Source organism: Pyrus communis, chromosome 15 (assembly GCF_041283825.1).
Source record: "Pyrus communis isolate YQ-2024b chromosome 15, ASM4128382v1, whole genome shotgun sequence".
NCBI lineage: Eukaryota > Viridiplantae > Streptophyta > Magnoliopsida > Rosales > Rosaceae > Pyrus > Pyrus communis.
This window is the reverse complement of record NC_142579.1, coordinates 35,095,966-35,114,731: the sequence shown is the minus strand read 5'-3', so window position 1 is coordinate 35,114,731 and position 18,766 is coordinate 35,095,966. Positions and strand designations below refer to the sequence as shown.

Here is an 18,766-nt window from a genome sequence, read left to right as displayed (position 1 = left end):
ATATTATTTATCTCTCCCCAGGGTTTTATTTTTAGCGCAACTAGGGCTTTTTCATTTCAAATTTTCTATGCTTTTGAATATTTTCATTTTCCCACTTGAAATTTGTCAATTTTCAGCTTTTCATATTCAATTTTTTGTCTCACATTTGTGCAATGAAAGGATGGGTTCGGTTTCATTCGATTAGACTTTTTGAGAAAACTGAAATCCAAATCAAAATTATTATTTGATTTGGTTCGATTCGGTTCAATTTGGTTCAATTTTTTTAATATATATTTTTCTAACCTACAAATGAATAGGTGAAAAAAAAAATCTAAGAAATAAGGCTTTCAACATATTTAGGCCTGAAGTTGGGTTTACTTAACCTTTGGGTTAATAGTAGACTTATAATTGGGCTTTGAATATACCCAACATAAATAAACAAAAATATTAATTTATATCTTATTTGGTTATGTTTTAGTCTTTTTGGTCTTGGTTTGATTTTCAATCGGTTCATAGGATGGTCAAGTATTGATCCTTAGTGTGTATCAAGATTGGAATGTAACAAAATTCATAAATGTAATATTGAGATTAGAACGTAACAAAATTCATAAATACAATACAAAATATGAAAGGGAAAATTTCCTCTTACGACTGTCCAATGCCTTCACCATATGCACTGGTCGAAGATGAGGAGAGTCGACATCAGACATCAGTGTGTGACGAAAGACATGGGACGATGGAAGGTCTTTTTTTATTTGACCAAAAAAATATGGGAGGTCTTTTTTACCTTTTTATGTTTAACATTTTAGTTCAATATAATCAAACAAAAAAGTATATACGAGGATTTGTTTTTAGTTTTGTTAACAATTTTTTCTTTTTTTATCTTCTATGACACAAAGTTTAATAATTTTATTAATTTGTGTAGTTGCACGGTTCTCGATGAATTTAGACAAGTGCTTTGCTGTTTACTCCTTACATGACGATTAGTGATACTTTATAATAATAGTTTTAGATATGGTTTGCAAGAATCTTTTTGAAATTGAATTTTTCATGATTTGTATTTTTTTTTTTTTTTGAAGAAATGATATGTATTTAAAATGCCTCTTTATCAATTAATGAGATATTTGTTAAAAAAAAAAAAAAACAAAATTTTTTTGTGTTGGATTGAAAATAACATTTTCGATAATAAATAAACATAAAAGGTCGCCGCACCAAATTCTCAAGTAGTGAAAATAAAGCTAAAAAAAAAAAGGCAAAATCCAAGAGTATATTACCGGTCCAAAAAGTATTAGAAACGATGACGTGGCCCCATGCAGCTGGAAAAGAAAAAACAGCCCCGGGCACCAGCGGATCTTCCCGAAGCACGTGCAGTCATAGCCCCCGATTGGCCCCATGACCCACGTGGGCCCCATCGCACGTGCAAATAGCCACCAGATCAACGGTCTTCTAACGTAGCGAAATGAAACTTGGACGTAGAGGATCACAACTAGCCAAACCTCAGAGAGGCAAAAAATTAGGAAAAAATAAAAAAAATAAAAAAAAAATACAAAAAGAGTAAAGAGAAGCAGAGGGAAGCAGAGGGACGGCGCAGGTTAACTACAATGCGCCGCTTTGTGTCCAAAGTGCCCTCCCTTCTTCCTCTTCTTTTTGTACCCTCTCAAGGCTCTCACCACACACACCATCCTCTCCTCCTCCCTAAAATTGATCAAAAATAAAAATAAAAAAATACAAAAACCAGAGAGTGAGGAGAGAGAGAAACGCGAACGAAACGAAACGAAACGAAACGAAACCCCTAATGAAGCAGCAGCAGAGCTCATCATCGTCCGAGGCGGTATCGTCGTCGTCGTCCTCCTGCTCCTCCGCCGCATCCACTTCGGCGGACCATTCGCAGCCCGCCACCTCATCGCCTAATTCGGGAGCCTCCGAAAAGCTTCCGTCGATACCGGCGGCGGCGCTGGAGGACCTTTCCGTGGGGTCCAGGGACGGCGGGGGGGCACAGGAGAGCGTGACCGTCGATCGGCGGGGCGAGTACTCGACGGTCTGCCGATGGACGGTCCAGAATTTTCCGAGAATCAAGGCTAGGGCACTGTGGAGCAAGTACTTCGAGGTAGGGGGATACGATTGCCGGTTGCTAATATACCCTAAGGGTGACTCACAGGCGCTGCCGGGGTACATCTCGATATACCTCCAAATCATGGACCCGCGGGGCACCTCGTCGTCCAAATGGGACTGTTTCGCGAGTTATCGGCTCGCCATCGTCAACCTCGCCGACGATTCTAAGACCATTCATCGCGATTCTTGGCATCGGTTCTCGAGCAAGAAGAAATCTCACGGTTGGTGCGATTTTACGCCTTCTTCTACTGTCTTTGATTCGAAATTAGGTTATTTGTTCAATACCGACTCCGTTTTGATTACCGCCGACATCTTGATATTGAATGAGTCCGTTAATTTTACGCGAGATAGTAATAACAATAACAATGAGCTCCAATCGTCCACCGGCTCGATGATGTCAGGTTCTGCGGTGGCCGGACCGGTTTCTGATGTGTTGAGTGGCAAGTTCACTTGGAAAGTTCAAAACTTTAGTTTGTTTAAGGAGATGATTAAGACTCAGAAGATAATGAGCCCGGTGTTTCCTGCTGGAGAGTGTAATTTGAGGATTAGTGTGTACCAGAGCTCGGTGAACGGCGTGGAGTTTTTGTCAATGTGTTTGGAGAGCAAGGACACGGACAAGACGGTTGTGTTGTCTGATAGGAGTTGTTGGTGTTTGTTTCGAATGTCGGTGTTGAACCAGAAGCCTGGGACTAATCACATGCATAGGGACTCGTATGGGAGGTTTGCTGCTGATAATAAGAGTGGGGATAACACTAGTTTGGGGTGGAATGATTATATGAAGATGTCGGATTTTGTTGGGACTGAGTCGGGGTTTTTATTGGATGATACTGCGGTGTTTAGTACATCGTTTCATGTGATAAAGGAATTTAGTAGCTTTTCGAAGAATGGAGGATTAATTATGGGGAGGAGTGGTAGTGGGGCAAGGAAGTTGGATGGTCACATGGGGAAATTCAATTGGAGGATTGACAACTTCACTAGGTTGAAGGATCTTTTAAAGAAGAGGAAGATAACGGGTCTTTGCATCAAGAGCAGGAGGTTTCAGATTGGAAATCGGGACTGTCGGCTCATTGTTTATCCCCGAGGTATGCTTCGCTAATGCACAAGAGAATTCTCTGTTTTATTCTCAATAATTTGTTGTAACAATCAATAACTCTTTCTTTTTGTGAATTAATATGTTGCAAAGCTATGAAACCATGTGATACATTCTCATACAGATATTTGAGGATTAGTAGTACCTTATTCATCCTATTTGAAAATGATTTTACATGTCCTTCCCTATTATCCCACCACTTGAACGTATGGAGCTGCATCTGTAGTTACTTGGCATCATGGGCCACTGCAAATATGGTATGTATTAATGCTATCTAAGATAGCATAAACCACCGTAATTTGCATATATTGTTTATACTCTGCTACTCTGATCGTTGTGCTCGAAGCCTCGATGTTACTTGAGCTATGCTATGCTTATTTAGTTCTTAGGATTGTGGATGTCATGAAAAGTTTGAAATGCCATATGGTGGAATGATAAAATTTTGTTAATGTGGTAGACAACATAAAACCTATCCAGCTTGTGCTTCAGAGAGTGAACTGATGAAAATTTTCCATATTTTTGGTGGTATCAGGGCAGTCTCAACCACCATGCCACCTTTCAGTGTTTCTGGAAGTTACTGATTCACGGAACACTTCTAGTGACTGGAGTTGTTTTGTGAGCCATCGTTTGTCTGTTGTTAACCAGAGGATGGAGGAGAAGTCTGTCACGAAGGAGTCTCAGAATCGCTACTCCAAAGCTGCAAAGGACTGGGGCTGGCGTGAATTTGTGACGCTTACTAGTCTCTTTGATCAAGATTCAGGGTTTCTTATTCTGGACACTGTTGTATTCTCAGCGGAGGTCCTTATATTGAAAGAGACATCAATAATGCAAGAGTTTACTGATCAGGATACTGAGTCAAGCAATGCTGGTTCGCAGATTGATAAGAACGGAAAAAGAAGTTCCTTCACATGGAAGGTGGAGAATTTCCTGTCTTTTAAGGAAATAATGGAGACCCGAAAAATCTTTAGCAAATTCTTCCAAGCTGGTGGATGTGAACTTCGAATTGGTATGCAGCAGTCACACATATTCTCCACTAAAAAGGCGGTCTCATTTATTTGCATTTCTTAATTTTACCGACATTTGTTTTCCGTGATGCAGGTGTATATGAGTCCTTTGACACCATATGTATTTATTTGGAGAGTGACCAGTCAGTTGGTAGTGATCTGGATAAAAACTTTTGGGTTAGATACAGGATGGCTGTTGTGAATCAAAAGAACCCTGCTAAAACTGTGTGGAAGGAGTCATCTATATGTACAAAGACTTGGAACAATTCTGTTTTACAATTCATGAAGGTGTCGGATATGTTGGAAGCAGATGCAGGGTTTCTTGTTCGTGATACTGTTGTTTTTGTTTGCGAAATATTGGACTGCTGTCCTTGGTTTGAGTTTTCAGATCTCGAGGTTAGTGTTTACATGCATATTTCAGTTATAGACAGCCTGCTAATCATGGTTGTATTTATACTGTCTGTCTGATGTTCAAGTTTGTTGATTCTTAAGTGCTGATACCGATTTTTTTAATTTTCTGGGAAGATTTGTTTGGTTCTTTAATTTTTACACGTCTTCTCTAACATGGTTTGAGATATATTTATGTTGTTATCATGGGATGGTTGATGTTAGTTTGCCTGCTTCATCTGTCGGCGTAACATTTAATTTAGAACAAGGGTACATTTGTTTTAGGGAGTTTTAACGAAAAGCTCACGGTACTGTTCACTTTAACGAAAAACCACATTTTTACAGTAAAAAGTCAATCCTGGTACTATTCACTTTACCCTTTATTCTGTCCTTATCGTTAAAACTCAAAGTTTTCAAACCCCTTTCATTAGTTTTCCTTTTGTTTTAACCTTGTTAATGTCTCTGCCTTGAGCAATAAAATTTCCATTTAACTTAAGCAGTCAGTTTATACGTCTCACTATCTTTTAGCTTGCCACTGTAGCAATACAATTTGACTAAGAATGGTCTTCCCCTTCTACTCTTTTATGGTGGTTGCCTACTGGTATGCATTTTGCCTGTCAGGTTTTTGCTTCGGAGGATGATCAGGATGCATTGACAACAGATCCTGATGAGCTTGTTGATTCTGAAGACAGTGAAGGAATTGGTGGTGATGAAGAAGATATCTTTAGAAACCTACTTTCTAGAGCTGGATTTCACCTCACATACGGAGATAATCCTTCACAGCCACAGGTCACTTTACGAGAAAAACTTCTGATGGATGCTGGTGCTATTGCTGGTTTTCTGACTGGGCTCCGTGTTTATCTTGATGACCCTGCTAAAGTAAAACGCCTGCTTCTTCCGACCAAGCTTTCTGGTAGCAGTGATGGGATGAAGGTCAAAAAGAATGATGAATCTTCCCCTAGTTTGATGAATTTGCTTATGGGAGTCAAAGTTCTGCAGCAGGCTATCATTGATTTACTTTTGGACATTATGGTTGAGTGTTGCCAACCTACAGAAGGGACTTCTAATGGTGACTTGTCTGATACAAACTCAAAGTCTCCAGATGGAAGCGGAGCTGCTAGTCCGTTGCAACCCGATAGAGAAAATGGAGCTACAGAATCTGTATGTGAAAGATTGGATACTGGCGCTGATGAAACTAGCAGCAGCTCTTCGGCTGTTCAAAGCTCTGACGTGACTGGGATTGGTGTACCTAGAAAAACTGTTCTTGGAAAACCAATTTGTCCTCCAGAAACATCCGCCGGGGTGTTGGAAAATGTGACCCTTCGCTCAAAGGTGCATTACATTGTTGATCTAGTATTTGATATGCAGCTTAAGTGATAGTACTGACCTGTTTTAACAAATTGAATTTCAGACCAAGTGGCCAGAGCAATCAGAGGAGCTCTTAGGATTGATTGTAAACTCGTTGCGAGCTCTAGATGGAGCTGTTCCACAAGGCTGTCCTGAACCAAGACGTCGGCCTCAGTCGGCACAAAAGATCGCTCTTGTACTGGATAAAGCGCCAAAGCATTTGCAGTCTGATCTTGTTGCTTTGGTGCCCAAGTTGGTTGAGCACTCAGAGCATCCACTTGCTGCTTTTGCACTTATAGAACGACTTCAAAAGCCAGATGCAGAACCTGCTTTGCGGACACCTGTAAGATTTATTTACTTATTGTCGTTCAAAGATATTTTGCTTTCCCCAGATGTGTTTTTATATCTATTTAATACAAAGCATCTTACATATATTATGGAAAGCAATCTAGCTAGCATGTGCACCTTTGCACAAGTCTATTGCTACATTGTTCTTCTTTTAAGTTATCTTTATCGTAATTCTCAGGTTTTTGGTGCTCTGAGTCAACTGGACTGTGGCAGTGAAGTGTGGGAACGAGTTTTATCTCAATCTTTTGAGTTTTTGCTGGATTCAAATGATGAGCCTCTTGTTGCAACCATAGATTTTATATTTAAAGCTGCATCCCAGTGCCAACACCTCCCTGAAGCCGTATGTGTATAACGTATTCTTGATTGAATAATTACCTAACTACATTATTCTAAGGAAAAAAAAAATCCACTTATATTATTGTATTTACTTTTGCATTCCTTTCTCTTCGCATGCGTAACCTTCTTTGTTCTCTATTGTAGGTCAGATCTGTCCGTGTTAGGCTAAAGAATTTGGGTGTCAACATTTCTCCTTGTGTTCTTGAATTTTTGAGTAGAACTGTAAATAGCTGGGGAGATGTTGCTGAAACCATACTTAGAGATATTGATTGTGATGATGAATTTAGTGACACTTGCTCGACATTGAATTCTGGTCTTTTCTTGTTTGGTGAACATGGACCGATTTCTGAACGGTTTCATCCGGTGGATGAGCAGGCTTTCCGCTCGAGTTGTCTCTTTTCTGACATTTACATCTTGATTGAGATGTTATCCATACCTTGTTTGGCAGTTGAAGCCTCTCAAACATTTGAGAGAGCTGTAGCTCGTGGTGCCATTGTGGCTCATTCTGTGGCCATGGTTTTGGAAAGGCGCCTTGCTCAAAGATTGAATCTTGATGGTAGATTTGTTGGGGATAATTTTCAGCGGACCGATGTTGCAGCAGAGGGAGATGCCAATGAACAGCTGAGAGTCCAACGAGACGATTTTACTTCAGTTCTTGGTCTTGCTGAGGCATTGGCCCTCTCTAGAGATCCTTGTGTTAAGGGATTTGTGAAGATGCTGTATACATTATTATTGAAATGGTATGCTGACGAGACTTATCGAGGGAGAATGCTGAAGAGACTTGTAGATCGAGCCACTAGCACTACAGATAGTAACCGTGAAGTTGATCTAGATTTGGATATCTTGGTGATGCTGGCTTCTGAAGAACAAGAAATTATCAGACCAGTTCTGAGTATGATGCGGGAGGTTGCTGAACTTGCAAATGTTGATCGTGCTGCTCTGTGGCACCAGTTATGTGCTAGTGAAGATGAAATAATTCGCATGCGTGAAGAAAAGAAAGCCGAAAATGCTACTATGGTTAAAGAAAAAGCTGTCATATCGCAAAAACTGAGTGAATCTGAGGCCACTAACACTCGTCTTAAGGTACTTGTTGTCTTAGGTGATATGGCTACGATTATTGCATCTTGTTTATTCTTTTCCGGAGAATATTAGAATTGATGCATGTCATGATGTGGCAGTCTGAAATGAAGGCTGAGATTGATCGCTTTGCTCGAGAAAAGAAGGAACTATCCGAACAAATACAAGAAGTTGAGAGTCAGCTTGAGTGGCACCGCTCTGAGCGAGATGATGAAATCAGAAAGCTCACTACAGAGAGGAAAGTGCTTCAGGATCGCCTTCATGATGCGGAGACACAACTCTCTCAATTGAAGTCCCGAAAACGTGATGAATTGAAGGTATCAAATTTGCTTTTTTGTCTTGTCATCTCAAATGACCTCACAGCCTTTTATCCAAGCAGGTGTTCTTCTGTATTTAATAGTTTCTCAAAAGGCTTTCTCTTTCTCATATCAGGTTATTTGATGCTTCAGAAGTTGGGTTTAGCTTTTAATTTTTAAGCATATATTTGTTTTTATTATGTTATGGGCTCATTTTTTGTCTGCATGCCATTTGAGTTGACATCTTGATATGAATGATGATTTTGGATCGTGCAATAGGGATTTCGTCTATGGAAGCTGCGTGTTTAAATGTTTTTCATGCCAAAGTCTTGCGAGTATTCATTCATTTTGAACTCACAGAAAATATTAGTAGGCGTAATTATTTGATGACATTTGGATTGACCCTTGTTTATGATAATTTCTTGATTTGATGTTTTTGTCTTTTGCTTTTCTACCAAGACATACCCTTTTCTAACTGCAATGGATGAATGTGACAGAAATTGGTGAAGGAGAAAAATGCTCTTGCTGAAAGGTTGAAGAGCGCTGAAGGTGCACGTAAAAGATTTGATGAAGAACTTAAACGGTATGCCACAGAGAATGTAACCCGAGAGGAAATTCGACAGTCTCTCGAAGATGAAGTACGGCGATTGACACAAACAGTGGGGCAAACAGAAGGAGAGAAACGGGAGAAAGAAGAGCAGGTTGCTCTGTGTGAGGCGTATATTGATGGGATGGAATCAAAATTGCAGGCCTGCCAGGTTTTTGCCCTCAAAATAGCCAATGCTCTTTTTTTTCCCTTCATTTTCTTTTTCATGATCACCTTAATATTCCCTTCTCCTAATTATTTGTATATCACCAGAAGAAGCTAGCTTCGGTGCTTATTAAGTTTCATATTTGGTTTATCTTCTATTCGGGATAATGCCAGACTGTTGTTTGATTAATGCGTCTCCTTATCTCATGCAGCAATATATTCACACCCTCGAGGCATCACTTCAGGAAGAAATGTCCCGACATGCTCCTCTGTATGGGGCGGGTTTGGAAGCTCTATCAATGAAGGAGTTGGAAACACTTTCACGCATCCATGAAGAAGGCCTCAGGCAGATCCATACCCTTCAGCAGCAGCGTAAAGGCAGTCCATCCGGCAGTCCTCTTGTGAGCCCTCACGCCCTCCAACACAATCATGGCTTATATCCTTCAACGCCACCCCAGATGGCCGTTGGAATGCCTCCTTCGCTCATCCCAAATGGTGTCGGAATCCACAGCAATGGGCATGTGAATGGTAATGTTGGACCATGGTTCAACCATTCGTAGATGCCTGGGTCCTAGACTCGTAGCTGTCTTTTGTGCCAATGTCGGCATTGGTTGGCCCAGCGGAATCGGGTGAAACTGCTAGTCGGGTTTTTATGACATTTAGGCTGTTTGAACTGTTGGAACCGAGTTGAAAAGAGAAAGAAAAAGGAAAAAAAAAGGAATAAGATGATAAAAGCTAGGTTTAGGGTTTAAGTAAGTAAAAGTGAGGAAGAGAATCCAATACAGTTGCAAATGCCAGTACTCCCTCATTTATCATTTACCCCCATTTTGCTCCCCTTGAAGTCAATTATAGGCTTTTGCTCCCGTTAAATTTTTTGATATTCCGGTGTTCAATTTATTTTCCCAAGCTCTCTCTCTCTCTCTCTCTCTCTGGATGTGGTGCAGTTCTGTTTAGGCAAATCAACTGGTTTATCCATCTCTTTGCAAGCGTTTTTGCTAGAATAGTGACAATCACATTTACTGATTATGTTGTTGATCATTTTCTAATACGTTTACTAAATACATTGGCGATCATTTTCTAATACTTGTGGATTTATTCGCTGTTGATCTCTTCCTATGTTCTCCCTTCCTACCTCTTATTTTCACTTCTTCCCTTTCACCTCTTCCTCGTTTATTTTTTCCTCTTAGTTTCCCTTTTTCATTTTTTTGGGTAAACATTCCTCTTATTAGTTTCTCTCTTTTCGGAGTTGAACAAAACTGATAGAACTTGAAGTTAAATCAAATATTTAGTTCGGTTCTTTATTGCAGGCTAGGCCGACTGAACCGGACCATGTTCCAAGGTCTGACACGCATAAGTAATGTAATCAGACTGAACCTTCATTAGGAATGTAATCAGAAATATGCGTTCAAATATTTCGGATAAAGATCTTTTTGGATTCTCTTTGTGAGGATCTTAGGGATCAATTCATTTTAATCATTTATCGTACATCGTGCGATTAGTTTTCATTGTTTATGTTTCAATTTTAAATAAAAAATTCAAACTAATTTCTGACCACAAGATAACCGATAACCGAATATGATGAACTGAGCCAAATATTATTACTCTTCCAGAAATTGTCAAAAGTGTTTCAATGCTTCTGAAGCAATTTCTTTTATGATCTAGAAGCGCTTTTAGGCTATTTTCGAATGAAGTCTCTCAACAAGTCTCTCTCTCTCTCTCTCTCTCTCTCTAGTATATTGTAGTTTATTTGTAACTAATTTATATCTTAAATTTTTTGAGACTTAGTATTCCATCTAAACGTCAGTAATCAGCGGCTATGGTTTCGAATTGCGTTATTTTGACTAAATTGCTAGCGTACTGTGAGGGTTAGGAAACAGGTTTGAAAGGTAGACAAATGAGTAAGACAGTTTGCCACAATGATCAAAAGGTAGATAAATTAGGTTACCTTAATTAGAAAATTTGGTTAATTACGGCTGGTTAATGATTCGTTTGGAAGTGCTTTTAAAATGATTGAACGTTTTTGGTGAAAATGTTTTTGGAACCAATCCTTAGTAAAAATGGAAGTGGATCCTTCAAAAAAAAAAAAAAAAAAACACACTTTGCTTCTGGAAGTAGAACATAACTGATGCTTCTTCTAGGAAGCACTTTAAGTACTTTTGGAACCCAAAAATGTTTTATTTAAAAGTTTTTTCAATCATTTAAAAGCACTACCAAACGAGCCCAACTTTGGTTAAAAGTGCTTTAGTTATACACGTTATTAACTATATAATTAGTAATTACGGCGCAAATATGCAAATATTCTTCACCACATTTTACAACTATCTACATTTTCTGCAAATTTGATTTATGGATATCATATTCGCAAATGTATAGTAGTATGTTTAAACCATAGGCCTTAGGGTTGATGCTAGATGAAAAGAAATACATATTAACAAACGACGGATAATAGTTGGGATAATAGATGGCAAATGTGATATTATCTGATAATGAGGTAGCTTGAAGTGTATCAAAAGTGGAAATGAGAGATTCTTGCAACATAATTTGGTTACGTGTGTCAACTATATTTGCGCCTACCGCATGTAAACATTTATATATAATTGTCAAATAACGTGTTACATCTAGTTGAGATATCTCATTAGCGTGTGTATATAACTAGTATTATCCTGGAATAAGCTAGTTTAAAGTTTATCAAAAGACAAAAATGAGTTATTTTTGCCTGATTTTTTTTGACGTGAGTCGGTTATTTGACGGTTCCCATGCGCAAAAAGGGATCGAAGACCGCAGGAAACTACGTGGAAATTAACTAAGTCTATATGCATGAACTTGGAAGAAGACATAAGGGAAACAAAGATAACTTGATAAATCTCATTTGGCTTGATTTTTTTTGACGCGAGTCGGTTATTTGACGGTTCCCATGCGCAAAAAGGGATCGAAGACCGTAGGAAACTACGTGGAAATTAACTAAGTCTATATGCATGAACTTGGAAGAAGACATAAGGGAAACAAAGATAACTTGATAAATCTCATTTGGCTTCTCAACGTGTCGGCCAAGCGATATGCCAACAACAGCCCTAATTTGTTCGAACCGATACTATTCTTAATTTTATCATCTGCCCAATCTATCATGTGAGATTTTATCACAGAAGACCTCGATATTAATTAGAGTTGAACAATCATATTTAAACCCATTATTTTCTTTTGCACCCATCGATGTGGGATTCCAACATTGAACACACCATTGTAAACCCTAGCGAGCGCACCACCATTGAAATGACCGGGACAGACCGCCGGGTCTGTTCTCGGAGACCTCGCACTGGCGGATCTCCAGTGCAACAAAGTAGAAGGCCATGCCTGGAGCCACAATGCCCGCCTGGCATGTGTTGCTGAAGTCTCTGATCAATCAACTGACAGCACAATCGATGGCTCCCAAAACCTTGCCACCGTTGAAGACCACCTCATTACCGTCCTCCGTGCCACCACCGCCCTCAGCCCGTTCGGAAAATAACCCAAATACCAACAAGAAGTGAAGACATCTGGGCTTATGGGAGGAGGCCAAGATAATAAGTACAATATTCATCAGGGCACCATGCGTACTAATGTGGAGCGCAGGTTGCACCAGCTCCTGCTTTAGGAACTTTAATGGACCTTACTTTGGGGCTTGCAAGCTCCCAAAGGACACTGTTGGGGTTAGATAGTGAGTAGGAGAGTAGGAAGACGGTGGTTTGGATTGAGAGTTGTAAGGAAAAGGGTATTCAATGGTGACTATAGAGTGCAAGGATCGGCCCGAGGCTCATGTTTGATACTGTGTGCACTCTCATTGACATGCAGTATGTAAGTTTCCATGCTTCTGCTAGTGCCCAAGAAGGTTATGCCTTTCAGTAAATGCATACCATCACTATTCATGAGAAGCAAATGCTGCTATTTGTACCACATTTACGAACCGTCTTCGCCGACAACTGGTTTGCTAAAAGTGGTTGTGTCTGACTTCAACTAGAAAAGTAATCAGCAATATTGTGGTTGATAAATGTAGTTCAATAGTTTCGTATACCCTGTGCACTTGAACTCTGTCTTTTATTTGTAAATTGATCACATTGTGATTGTTAATGGAGACTAATTAACTAAGGAATTGTTGTTTCCATCCAAGTATTTTATTCGACACATCGACGGGGATGCCTTGTGTACTTAGAGGCTGCTATATAGAGCGTCGGGTTTGTGAGGTGAGTACGAAGCTCAATTTTACGAGATCAGATGAGATGTACAATGTGATAGTAATACTGATTAAAAGTTGCACTCATTTCTGTATGTATAAATTAACAAGGTGTATGAAGGTAAAAATAGGTCTGTGGATAGCACTATCCTAAATATAAACAAAAGAAGATAATTACCTAGGCAATTCTAAGGTTAATTCTCCTAAGCCAAACGGAGTGCAGTATCATATGAAACACATCAAACCTCTTAGCCGGTTGGTTCAACTCAAAATGTTTCCTCACAACCCTCAAATTCTCCACCAGCCTCCCATACTTCTCCTCCGGAACACCCATCAGCACCTCCTTCAGCCGCGAAATCTCCGAAACCTCAACCTTAACCGAAAACGCCTCCCACCTCAGCACGTCGCTAAACGGAAGCGCATAGTGCTCCGATAGAATCACCGGCACGCACTCGGCATAAATGGCCTCAACAATTCTAGGGCTGGCCACTTCATACCCGCTAGGGCACAGGCAAAACTTGGACTTGAGCACCATAGAGTCGTAGTCTAGGCCTTTGGGGAGGTATTCATGAATTTGAAGGTCTTTGTCGCGGTTTTTCCAGTGAGCCAGGAGGATGGGCCTTATCGGGCCGTGGAGGCCGCCGGCGAAGAAGGCAAGGTAGGGACGCAGGGTGTTGGGCGGTGGCGGTGAGATGAGCTTGGAGGAGACTGTGCCGCCGTAGAGGTGGATTTCAGGGAGGGAAACGTCCTTTTGAGGGTTGAAGCCTTCGGAGGTGTTGGCGTTGCAGAGGACTCGGATTGATGTGTTGAAGAGAAGTGGGTTTCCTTCTGACGCACGGGGTGCCTGAGAATATTTAGTTGGAAAAATTTCATTTAATCTCTTGTAAAATAAAAAACAATTCACTTTATCATGAAAACTAGCAAATACTTTATGCCTCCCTTCCCCCTCCAAGTTTTTTATCTTCGGTTTGATTTCATTTTTTATCTTGACCCAATTAATCAAATATTTCAGTTTTTATTTGTTACATAACTTTGCATATCAATCATCAAAATCAAAATGGAAAAACTATGACTCTAAGATAAGAGATGGACTTATATGAAGCCATTTCACCGGCAACGTGATGTTTCGGTCCAATAATGCATTACTATGTGTAAGTTTCACTCCACATAAAAAGTCATTATTAGACTAAAACACCACAATTGTCTGTGAACCCGTTATATGTAAATTGTCCTCTTAAGCTAGTCCTCATGCACTTTGTCTTCTCATTGGCGCAATTTCTAATAATTAATGATAAGGATGTGAGTACGTGATGATTATTTTAGATATCAATTGACAATTTTTAACTGAGTAACGTTAGAGATACTATCTTTTTAAACCACGCTTTGTAAACCACAAAATGTGATTGTTGATGGTTGGTCAACTTTTTAAAATTCTTTAAATCATTAATATTGAAATACACCCATCAACAGCCACTTTATATGTCTTACAAAATATAAATTAACAAGATGCTTTTCTAGCATCACCCTTATTATCAACTACCAAATTTACCAACATTTCTTATTTTTATAAAGGCAATATTGAGAAAAAAATAAAACAATGGCGTTGAATGTATAAATATAATATTCTTCACTACGTAATTACTAATTATGATCTTTCTCAAAAAATTATTTATGATAATATGAGAGTGGTATACCGATTTCTTTTTTCTTAGTTTCAAACAATTTTGGTTAATTTATTTTCAGTAAGTTTAAAGATAATATGGAAGGGGCCATGCCAAATAGGACCCCTCCATACCAAATAGGACCTTCTTTTTTGTTTCTTTTTCTCCGTTGTGTGATGATATCTATATTGCCCAAATTTAGAAACTTCCTTAAGGTCCCAAGACTTTTCAGCCCCATTGCAGAGCACTACTAATTAGATGACCATTCCACTTTTATACTGCCCCATGCCTCAAGTTGTAGCCACAGAAACTTCAAACCAAAACGTCATTTACATCCTTCCTACCCCATAACTATATATCCAAGCATGCCAAGAAAGTTCTCATCACCAAAGCATATCACAGAAGCAAAACAAATCAATTAAAGGCATGAGAGAGAGAAAGAGAGAGAGAGAGAGAGAGAGAGAGAGAGAGAGAGAGAGAGAGAGAAACTAACCCAATCATGACAGGCGAGCATGAAGTGGTCCGCCCCAAGAGTCCTATTCCAAAAGGGGTGCCTCACAGAAACCATCCTTACATAATCGGACACAAAGTTCCTCAGAGGGGTGAGGTCGTAGGTTAAGGGCTTGTATAGGTATTTCACCATCCAAGTCACGCTAAAGGGCATGAAGTAAACATGCGCCCTCTGCGGGTTCTCGGTCTTGAACCTCCTGCCCGCTGCCCCATTCTCCATTTCGTGTATGAACCGCCCTTCGATGGAATATATGTCCTTGCATGGGCCGTCGTGGGTCATCGGTGGGTCCCCCTCCGGGTACACGTACACTTTGAATTTTTTCTCCATTTCCGTGTAGCTCCTGCAGTCCAAATGCATGCGTTGAAATACAAAAAACTTTGAAGGGTAGATGCGTCAATTCACATTCTTCCATGATTCCATGAATGCACATGATATGAAGGTAGCTTAAGCTATTAACTTCCTTAATTTAAATTGGGTACTTAATTAAACCATAGTTTAAAAGTCATAATCCTACATTTATTGCGGAATCATTGACGGAACATGTAACATCAACATTATTTAAATCCTACTCCTAATTATGAATCATGGCATAATCATAAATGCTTTTATCGATTACACCAATTATAACTCATAGATGTTAATAAATTTTACAAGTAAATTAATGTTAGAGACACCGAACTTTTTAGATTAACTTTCAAAATACTAACTGATGTGACTGTGCACATCACGCTTTAGACTATATTTATTCACATAATATACTAAATTCAACCAAAATTGAATGAGTTGATTTCTCTAACAATACACTAACTTGTACTAAAAAATAGTACACTAACTATAAATTACATGTATGAAGATAAAGTCAACCAAATTTGATTGGATGGAAGAGTTAAATTTCAATTAGCAAAGAGTAATGCTAGGGAGACTAAATTTGTAGACAAAATTTTGAAAACTAAAAGATATAAAAGTTGATGGTTGGTTTATTACTTAAATGTTAATAAACGTGCTTATTCCTATTGATGATACATCATTTAATTTTTCAAATTTAATTTCTTTAACATTACCCATTAGCAAATGAATAAATATAAAAGGAAAGCCCACATATATACTCGCCTAGTCCAGGATAAATTTTTCTAGGTTCCGGAAACACTGGCGAGCTGGTGTTCACCCACAAATAAAGGATTAACACGTGGTCATAACTAATCATCATCCAACACCTGGCAAAAAGAAAAATTATCTTAGTTAATACGTTTCGGCTTCGCAGAACTTGTTAATCCTTTATTTGTGGGGAACACGGAACCCAGAAAAATTTATCTCCAGTTCATGACTCCCCTCTTTTTCAGCAGCAATCGAGTATACGGGGGAGTGAGTATGTGGTACGATGCAGAACACAAATGAGTGCGCACTCCACACCCCTATGCCGCACCCTATAGCTACCCAAAAGGTGCCTTTCAAGCAAAGCATGCAGTTTAACAGCTTTATATTTAATTAATACGACGATCAATTTTCCAGAGATGTTCAGTTTTTTCTTTTTATTTTAATTACTAATTTGATCGGAAAAGGAAATTATGAAACGAATTAAGAAGGCGGCTTAGGCTAGCTTACTGATAAAACGCGCCGGGATTACGATACACGACTGATCCACCGGGAAATAGTACGTCGTCGTTTGGTGTTGACGAACTGTTCGGACTCGAAGCTGCTCTGCGAATCGAAGCTCGCGCTCGGGCGAGTCCCTGCTCCAGCTTTTGCTCTCCGCTCGCTTTCCTTTTGGGGATTTTGTGTCTCTGTGATCGATCGTTTCAGAGAGTAACAAAAAATAAAATTAAATTACTGATTTCAAAGTTTCAGAAATAACAGTTTTAATGTCGGAAGCAGAAAATTGAGCTAGCTAAAAACTACAGAAAATTACAATGCAAAAGTTAGGAGAAAAACCTGATTCAATGGCGGTTCAAATTCTTGACTGGACGATAAATTGACGAAACTTACTAGTGACGTCTGATTTACGAAGTCGTTGCTGTGAAATCGTTGAATAGTACTGGATGGATCATCCGAGATGGCGAGGCGATGATACGCTCCCTTGAGCTTGCTTCGGAGCTGCACCACCGGAATCCATAAAGGAGTGTACCGATCTTGTTTGGAGTCGGATATTATCACCGGAGAATCGAAATGGTGGCCGCAGATCACCACGACGGCGATGATCGACGAAATGCAAAAACAAAGCAGTACGGACGCAGAGGAGTACATCGCATGGAAGCTCTTCATCTCAATTAGTATCAAGTGCTTCTCTATTTTGACTCTCTCTCTAGAGGAATTGAATCGACTGTTTGGATGCCAAGAATTTTTATTTTCCGAGAAAATATTGATATTTCTCGCGCTTTCTTTCTCTCTTTCTGTTTGTGGCTCTTTGAATATTTGAAGGAGAGGAAGGGAAGAACGTGAAGTGTACGAGCGTAGAATTTTACGGATTTAGCCCTCGACGGTAAAGAGAGAGAAGCCGATCATCTGCTGGCGGGTTGACCGTGCACGTGACTAGAAGTGTAAAAGTCATGGTTGGTTCGAACGCTTCATAACTAATTTTTCCCTCCAAATTTCCAACTTTGTGGAGTTAATGATTTTGCTTCTACTTTCCTTCCCAAATCAGCCAAGTATGGGAAAGACCGTTGATGGATTGAGCCCACATTGTGGGACCCATTAGATCAATGGTTCCCTCTAAGAGAAGGACGGAAAACGACTTATATATAACGGTTTACCATCATGTGATATTTTATGGTTCACATATTTTATGGTGTAATAATATATTGTCACGTGTCAGTTTTTTTTTAGATAATAATACATTATTGGGTCAGACACTACAGTGTACGTTGATCGGTGGACCTGTTTTATCTAAATTGCTCTACTAGTGTAAGTACAATTTAATCTAGTGAGATTTTGTAATTAGTACTTTCTTATATGGTAACTTGTTTTTCATTTGTTAATTCACTTAACATATTTACACATGGAACACTATAAGATGTAAACAATGCCAAATATTTAGTTTGAAAATAAAAGTTGGGGTCAGCTAGGCTTTGGCATGAATCATGCAAGTTTGCACGTTTTACTTAATTAAAATTCAAATCGTTTGTTTTTTTATTCAAGTCATCTAAATTCTTTGGAATTTAAAGTTAGTTTGAAGTCTTCTAGTTGTTGTATATAAAATTATAAATAGTGTTTTTAGAGGTCTTTCAGGGATGCGGCCGCATACCGTCCTTGCATGCACGAGTGATATTAGTCGGCAAAACTAGCAGCGCATTAGAAGGAAAGAAATCATATCTTTCTTCATTATTTTTGGAGTAATTTTTACATCCCAGATCGGTTTCGCCGTAGTACGATATTATCTGCTTTACGCCTCAACCACGTCCTTACGGTTTTGTTTCTGGGAATTCACGCGAGAACTTCCCAGTAGGTCACCCATCCTGGAATTGCTCTCGCCCGAACTCACTTAACTTCGAAGTTCCGATAGAACCCAAAGCCAGTGAGCTCCCAAAAGGCCTCATGCTATATGGAGGTGGGCATGTACATATAAGGCATATCACCCCCTCTCTGTTGATCGATGTGGGATGTTACAATTCACCCCTCTTAGAGACCCGACGTCCTCGTCGGCACATTCGCACCACACGGAAAACT

At 39.4% G+C, this 18,766-nt stretch overlaps 2 protein-coding genes and 1 pseudogene across 2 annotated transcripts; 2 read left to right on the top strand and 1 right to left on the bottom strand.

Moving 5' to 3' along the window:
- Window positions 1–1,535: 1,535 nt before the first annotated feature.
- LOC137735356 (uncharacterized) lies at window positions 1,536–9,633 on the top strand. Its single transcript, XM_068474782.2, has 10 exons — window positions 1,536–3,173; window positions 3,714–4,187; window positions 4,280–4,581; window positions 5,194–5,904; window positions 5,984–6,262; window positions 6,446–6,607; window positions 6,748–7,686; window positions 7,782–7,997; window positions 8,474–8,734; window positions 8,940–9,633. The coding sequence occupies exons 1-10, from the start codon at window positions 1,775–1,777 to the stop codon at window positions 9,285–9,287; spliced, it is 5,091 nt and encodes a 1,696-aa protein (XP_068330883.2). The 5' UTR covers window positions 1,536–1,774; the 3' UTR covers window positions 9,288–9,633.
- Window positions 9,634–11,799: 2,166 nt separating this feature from the next.
- LOC137734785 (ACT domain-containing protein ACR2 pseudogene) lies at window positions 11,800–12,849 on the top strand (annotated as a pseudogene).
- Window positions 12,850–12,990: 141 nt separating this feature from the next.
- Window positions 12,991–17,501, bottom strand: LOC137744690 (putative glycosyltransferase At5g25310). Its single transcript, XM_068484830.2, has 4 exons — window positions 17,036–17,501; window positions 16,709–16,887; window positions 15,089–15,446; window positions 12,991–13,778 (listed from the first exon to the last, which is right to left on the bottom strand). The coding sequence occupies exons 1-4, from the start codon at window positions 17,363–17,365 to the stop codon at window positions 13,113–13,115; spliced, it is 1,533 nt and encodes a 510-aa protein (XP_068340931.2). The 5' UTR covers window positions 17,366–17,501; the 3' UTR covers window positions 12,991–13,112.
- Between the last annotated feature and the right edge of the window lie 1,265 nt (window positions 17,502–18,766).